At 39.3% G+C, this 7,857-nt stretch overlaps 1 protein-coding gene across 1 annotated transcript in view; it reads right to left on the reverse strand.

Annotated features, from left to right (window-relative positions):
- Positions 1–3,230: 3,230 nt before the first annotated feature.
- The window catches only part of ALDH7A1 (aldehyde dehydrogenase 7 family member A1), a 33,725-nt gene continuing 29,098 nt past the window's right edge, over positions 3,231–7,857 (reverse strand). Inside the window, exons 16-17 of the mRNA XM_025047773.1 lie at positions 6,390–6,465; positions 3,231–5,048 (exon numbers count right to left, since the gene is read on the reverse strand). Of these exons, the coding sequence (XP_024903541.1) occupies positions 4,994–5,048; positions 6,390–6,465 (131 nt within the window). The 3' untranslated portion in view covers positions 3,231–4,993. The remainder of the gene's footprint in view (positions 5,049–6,389; positions 6,466–7,857) is intronic.

The following is a 7,857-nucleotide window of genomic DNA, read 5'->3' on the forward strand; positions in this document are numbered from 1 at the left end:
ATGATTGAAGTTCACTCATTCCAGCAGTGGTAGCGTGACAAGGTATTTATTACCTCTTAACTAGCTAGACTCCTGGACGCAAGAAATCAAGAGGGAAGGTGATGAACCCGGAAAGTAAAACGCCATTTGCACTTGCTGACTGAAGAAAACAGAATGGTGTTGGTAGAATCCTGTGTAGCCACAGCAGAGGAGACACCTGACAAGGTCTGTGGTCATAGGAAAAGGACTAAAACCACAGACAACAACTACCAAGGGCTGGCTGACAATAACTACCAATAATACCTTGACCTCTGTCTACTCTCATGTTCTATCACTGGCCAATCAATCAAAAGCCGGAACACAAAGAAAGCACAGGTGAAACGGTCTATAGCGGTCAGCCCCAAAGGACACATGGCAGGAGAGAGGATGTTGGAGAATGGATCTGGAGGAGCAAAATGAGTCTGTCCAGCATGCTTTCCAATTTTTGCTAAAGGCAGAATTGGTTTCTTCAGCTTACAACAAAGCCGAACTGATAGCTTCACCTTACAGATAAAAAAAATGAAATTCAAAGAGGTTATGTTACTTTCCGAAGGTCACATGGATAATGTGTATAGGACTCTAAAACAACTTAAATTTAATAAAGGAAATTTAAAAGGCCATAAAAACTAAATCAGTCCAATACACGTGTCTACATGTACACACACGCCAATCACTGAATCAGAATACACAATCTAAAAACTGATCCTCGTACCCGTAAGAATGCAGTGTGTTATGACATGTGAGTGGGGAAAGGAAAACTCATTTGTCATATTTGGAGTGGGGAGAATTCTTAAATATCTGAAGGGTAATCAATTAAGATCAAATCATAACAAAGTCCAAATGGATTAAAGACCAAAATGTCACTAGCATAAAACATCTGTGGGTCCTTCCAATGCAAACAAAACAGAGCACATTTTAACCCAGAATCTTATATCCAATTTTCCATTCGATGTGGAGATAAAACCTTTCCTTTAGACTTTTCAAAAATTACCTCCAAAACAACCATTCTCAGGAAGTTTCTGCAGGATATGCTCTAGCAAAAGAAGAGTATAAAGCAATAAAGAGGAAAACATAGGATCCAGGAAACAAGACACTCTAACGCAGAAGAGCAGCAAAGAGAAGTCCATGGATGACACTTGTGCAATAGCCCTAAAGAGCAACCAGTACAACTGAATCAATGGGACAAAGGGCACTTGGAGAGTTGATCGCAGGAAAAATAAAAAACTCAAGCTGATATGAGTAATTGGAAAATATTAATAGGCATGCTACAGAGATAATAGGCATGCTACAGGCATGTGGAAATACTTAGTAATAGAGATTCTATTTATGTGAAATATCCAGAATAGGCAAATTCATAGAGACAGAAAGCAGACCGATGGTTGCCAGGACAGGGGTGGGGGGTGGGGCGGGGGTGGGGTGGGGGTTGTGGACAGTGGGGAGCAGGGGAGGGAGGAGAAAATGGGAATAACTGCTTAATGGGGTTTCCTTTGCGGATGATAAAAATGGTCTAGAACTAGATAGTGGTGACAGTGACACAACTTTGTGAAGGTACTAAATGCCAGTAAACTGCACACTTTAAAATGGTGAGTCTTATGTTGTATTTTACCACAATAAAAAGATACAGAGCAAATTAAGCAATAAGAAGAGCAATTATTAATCCCAGGAAAAATAAAAGATTAGATAAAAAAGTAGGCATGATTTTAAGGCATGATTAAGCTTGGTTGTCTTTGCATGTTCATAATAATTAAGTGATAACTTAACCAAAAGCTATATTAACAGATTAGAGAAATTAAAGTAAGGTTTATGTTTGGGTAAGTGATAATAAAAATTAATCCTCGCCTATCACATCAAGCCAACAGACAATATCTAAATTGATGAACTGAAAAATAGCAGTAAAAGGTTATTATTTAGAAATATGGAGGTCAATAAGAGAACAGAAGAAAAGGTAAAGGTGGTTCCTCTGGTACGTGGGAACCTGGGCTGGGGCTGGGGAGACAGAGCAGGAGGGAACAGGAGCTGTTAGTGTTTATTATAAGCGTTCTAGCCCCAGCCGAATTTTTAACTATGTATGTACTAGTTACACTTCTTTAAAAATGTTTAAAAGAAACAGCAGAGAAAATATTTGTAACCTAACTTTTTTACTTAAATTTGAAAAACTATAAAAGATCGATAGATTTCATTATACGAAAAGGTCAAAACTTGGGTATATCAAAATGTATCAACAGTTTCTGGGACTGAAAAATAATGGCCTGTCACCTAATCTCTTCACATAGCCTCTTAAAAACCTTAAAGACAACAAACAGCATGAGTAAAACCAAACAAGAGCGTTTATACGGAAGAGGACCCTAATGTAGAAATTGCAAAAATAGTTACCATTGTAACTGTCTACAGCAATCAAGCAGATAAATCAAGGAAACAGGACAAACAAGTGACCAAGCCAGGTGTAAGAAAATGAAGTGTTGGAGACCACAGGAAAGGAAGTGTACATGTCTCTGTCTGGAAATACTGAAATGAAAAACATTTTAAAACATTCCCAAATAGCTTCCCCGCTGGCAATCTTGCTGAGTGAAGGCAACAGGAGAAAGGTTTGAAACTGCCATGGAAGAGAAGAGCAAGACACTGACCCTTCTCGGTCCCTGCAGCATTCTCAGGGACAGAGAATGCTACCAAGAGCAAGAGAGAGAGAGGACGCATAAGAGAAGAGGAGCGAAAGATGTAATAGCACCCCAAATTCCTTTGAGAAAACTGTCTCAGATCCACTGTGTAACGTCTTCATCAGGAGTGCCTACCTCACAAAAAGGAAGCCAGAAGGACCATATCTTCTACTCCTTTCCCATGGAGGAAACACAAGAGCCAGGATCCTAGGATTGGCCGATTGGATGCTCTCTCCAGGAACTGGAGATGTACAGCAAGATCTTAAACGTAGGGTTCACCGTAGCGGCAGAAGTCGGCCTGCTAACCGCAAGTTCCTCAGGTCCACAGTGTGGGCTGAGAACTGACAGCACGGTTACACCACCAGATGCAGGCAGGGAGGGGCAGGACAGTCACAAGGGGCTCAGAATAACTAGTAATCAACAGCACAGAACTCCTAGCATCTCACAGTATGTGGTCAGTAATAACACATAAAAATACACATTTTAATTTTTGTGATTAAAAATACTAATAAGCAACTTTTATTTCTTTGGTCAATAATTAAGAACAAAGAGGGCCAGTTTAAAGACAAAATTTTTTAATAATCGTTATGACAAAAATGTTGCTAGAAATATGTAGAAAAATTATGAAGTCGTTTTAAAGAAAGCTTTCAGAATCAGTTTAACTCGATTTCTATACCTAAGATGAGAGTTGCAGTCACCCCTTCTCACCAGTATACTGGATATTATTATTCCAAATTGACCACAATGTCATGGCTTTAGCAGATACATAGGAGGATGGAGGGCCTCCTCAAATACCTAATCGGAGAGAAACTGTAAATGTAATTTATAATTTCAAACAGCTCTATAAAACTAGTTATGAAAAATAGCAATCCATCCTGTCTCCATGCCCCACGCCCCATTTGTCCTCCCCCGAAGCAATGATTCTTTCAGAATTTACCTCCCTATCTTTATAAGCCTATGTTGCTATTTTAACTTTTGTAATTTTAGGTATTATTGATTTTCCATCACAAAACATGAAGAATTGTCCACCTTTCGAACCTACTCTCAACCCTTGACTTTTTCCTGCCAACACACTCTCAAAAGGTGTATCATCAGCACCTGGCTTAATATTCAAGGTTGACAACAGCACACCTCAGTGAGCACTAGTCACAGCTGGGCCACGGAATGTATTCAAATGCCTTTCCATTCCTGATAAATTTATAACTGCTTAGTTTTTTCATTTGCTTGCTTCTCTGACATAACAACCCCAAACTCCTTGCCAGTTGTGCAAATGTCTCCATACACCCTGATACATCAGGTCATCCATAAACATTGTCTTCAAAGGCTTCTGCCCCAGACCAATCTGGCAGAAGTAGTGGAGTGGCGGCTGCAACCTGCTGGAGGAGTGCAGACTTCCAGGAAGACAGAAGTGCAAGAGCCAGTGTGAGCTCCACAGGGGCCCTGGGCTGAACCACTCCAAGAGCTTCCAGGCAGCTTCTCAAGAGAAGGAAGCAGACGCTCAGCAAAGAGAAAGTGGACTTAGCCCAATTCACTCTGCCACATGCTGCCACGCACACTGTGGTTACATAAATTTAAGGGCAACCACGGAAGCCTAACAGCTAAAGAAACTGGCCTACCGCTGCATAGGAAATCCAGATACACTTTCTGTAGAATTCTGCACAGGCAGAGACCTCGGCAGGTGCAGCTTCTAGGGCATGAGTGATATCTATGTCCTCCCCACAAATTTCTTCTGTGGTGACACACGCCATCATGAGTAAGAGAAGTTGTAATGGTGATGAATGCACTTCGTCATTTTAAACAGAGCAAGTCATTCCATAGGGATATTGTGCTGTGGTCCCCTATACATAAGGGAAACAGTCCCTTTCAATCACACGCTTTCCAACACAGGCTAGAGGAGGGTAATGTGAATCAACACTCGCCAGCGAATTCTTTACTGGCTCAGGAGACGTTTCTGCATCTACTGAGAAGATTTCTACTCTCTTCTCTATTATGTTCTGTGTATTTCCAAATTCCTACCATGGTATGTATTATTTCTTCTAAATCATAAAATAATTATAAACTTCTAAAACATCAGTAACTATTAGTAACGTAAAAATCCATGTATTCTATCTTTTACTAAACATGACTATGTCGTGACAATTTTATTTTTAAAAAAGGAGTCTCTTGATTTAGTCAGGACCTTGGAGGCATAAGGGATTAGCTACTGTCATATTCAAAATGATGTATTTATTCAGGGCCAATCTTAATTTTCTTTGTCTTCTTCAGAAGAAAGAATGTAAAAACACCTAAACGACTTGAAATAATGTCAATGTAAAGCACCTTTACTGAAACTTGATTCCCTGGGCCAGAGGAAGGTCCTTACTGTAGTTGATGGTGCTAGGGAGAAAAAAAAAATTAAAATAAAGATCAGTACATACATAATGTAGAATATTTTTATACCATTAAGAAAATGTAGTAGATCTGTATATATAAACAAGGTGAAATGTTCAAGTTACAAGTTGGTGAAGAAAAAAATTAGGATATGAAACAATGTTAGTATGGATCCAGTTTTATAAAAGAAAGAAAAGGTAAAGAGAAACACAAGTCTGGATACATTGCATACATGTTATTCATAATTTTCAGGGCACAAAGATATGAAGACTGTAATAATCTTTATATCTCTCAGTAACTTGGATTGAATTGACAGGAGAAATATAGACATTCCCACTTTGATAAAAATAAAATAGAAACTATAATAATTTAGAAAATAAAAGCTTCTCTATTAGTCAGTTATCTGGTAGTCATCTCATTTTTCTCCTAAGAGGAAAAGTGTTCCATTAAATGAGTTCTCAAAAGGCCATAGCTAAATGTTTTCCACTCTCATTCTCAGGCACATAAAAAAAGGAAAAGGAAGATAACTGACTTCAGAGAATGGGAATCAGGCAAAGAGTGCATGTGTTTGAGACTTAATAGGCCATAGCCAAAAGCATCTCAGAAATTCCCGACAGATATAGAGTCATGGAGGCTGTAAGGAGCCTAGGATGAGAAACTCACCCAAGGTTACAGAGCTAGTGAGAAGGAGTAAATGGGAATAGGACGGGCGTCCCTGGCTCCTCACCCCGTGCTCTTTCTACAACATAACGCCACATGGGCCTGACCCCAAACTCTGTTCTTTTGCACTTGAGTAAAGCTTTTTCTACCTAGGGGGAGGGAAAACAGAATGCAAGTAATAGAAAGAACTCTTGGTCAGTACCTCCCAGAAACCGACTCCCACATCAGCTAATCCTGCTTTCAAGGGTCATGCTCACTCTTCTAAGAGCTAGTATCCCCCAGCTTCCTATTCAAGCCCCCGGTCCCCCTGCCCACCTCCATCTCTACCTGCTTCTAAAGTCTGCAAGGGTGATAACTGCTCCCAAGGACAAACCTAAAAGGACAGCTTTTCTCACTTTCTCCTGCTGGTTGACACCCGTTCCCCAAGTGTCCTGTTTCCATAATGTCTCTAGAGAGAAACCACCAATGAGATGGTTTCACAGTCGGGCATTGGGCACTAGCTGGAACTGGAAAAAAAGGGTAGGGAAATAATAATACAAAATGGACACTCTGGGAGGGGAGAGTTGGAAACATTAGAAAAATAAAATTAAATGAAACTGCATGAAGACAGAGCAGAAAGTAGAAGAGTATATGAGCACGTTGCGATGGCTTTAAGTCCAAACCTGTCTTTACAAAGCCTTTTCTTACCACGTAGATCTTCTCATGTACTGTTTCCAGGCATCACTACCAGACTCCCTGCCACCACCAGTGTGCTTTTCTCCTCCTAGAGAAATACAAAAGCAGCTCACATCTCATCTCTTAGGCAGTTACTTTCTGCATGGGCTCCTACTCGCTATCACTGAAATGACAATACTAGAAGACCAGAGCTACCTGACCAGTTCCTTTACATTTAGCCCAGAGTATCTCCTCTGCAAACAAACATGAAAAAAGGAACTAAGAGGGAGAACAAAATAAAAGGAATTAAGAGGAAACAGAATTATGTCAGGAAGAAAACCTTAAAAAAACAAAACAACAACAACAAAAAAACCCTTACCATTATACCAAGGTCTTAAAAATGAAAACCTCTGGACAGTGGAAATATAATCTTATTTTCTCATTTATGCTTATCTATATGTAATTTTCTACGATACACATAAACTGCTTGCATAACATTTTAAATATTACATCAATATCCTTAAAGGTGTTACAAGAAGATAATGATTCCATAGAATAAGAGTCTGCCAGCAAAGCACAAGAAATAAATCTTGGTGTTTTTAATAAGAGCAGAGGAGAAAAAACTTAATAGAAGTGTTAGAACACTAAGGAAATCTCCCATATAAAAAAAATAAAAAGACTAAAGAGATGGAAAATAGGAGAGAAAATATAACAAAATTAGGCAATTCATCGTAAGAGATAACATTCAAATAATAGCAATTCTAAAAGTTAAAATGGAGAAAATTGAAAAGAAAAAATTGCAAAGAAACATTACCAAAACAAAACAAAAACTTCCCAGAACTGAAAACTAGATATCTTAATATTGTAAGGCCAATCACTGGCTCACTGATTATCCAACAAAAATTTCTAACGAAGAACCCCATTGAGGCGTATTCCTGTGAAATCTCAGAACATCGGCCTAAGTAATAGACCCAAAATTTTTTGAAACTGGGAAAATAAAAAGATCAGAAATCAAAGTGGATTGGGCTTTTTAAACCACAACACTAGAAACCAGAAGACAAATGAGTAATAGCTTCAGAAGTCTGAGGAAAAATTATCACAAACTGTGCCGAAAAGGCACAGCAGATCTGCTTTTGATGTTGCTGGTATCTGGGAACTTGGCTGTTAGCAGTTCCCTCCACTGATATAAAACATTCCCTAAATGATCAAGGTGTCTCACTGGACTTAAGCTGTTTTTGTACAAACACTGTGGTTTATGTTAAACGCCTGCCTTCCTCCTGGGAGTCTGGAATTTTGATACATGCTATGCAGAGGGTGCCCACGTGACTAGCTCCCAGTAAAAGCCTTGGATACTGAGTCTCTGAAGAGCTTTCCTGGGAGACTGTTGTCACAATCCGTTGCTAGAAGAATTAAGCACATCTCATGTGACTCCGTCCAGACAAGACTCTCAGAAGCTTCTATCTGGTTTTCTCTGGACTTCACCCCAGGCAATAAAGTCATA

The sequence above is a fragment of the Pteropus alecto genome, unplaced genomic scaffold (assembly GCF_000325575.1).
Source record: "Pteropus alecto unplaced genomic scaffold, ASM32557v1 scaffold20, whole genome shotgun sequence".
Classification (NCBI taxonomy): Eukaryota; Metazoa; Chordata; class Mammalia; order Chiroptera; family Pteropodidae; genus Pteropus; species Pteropus alecto.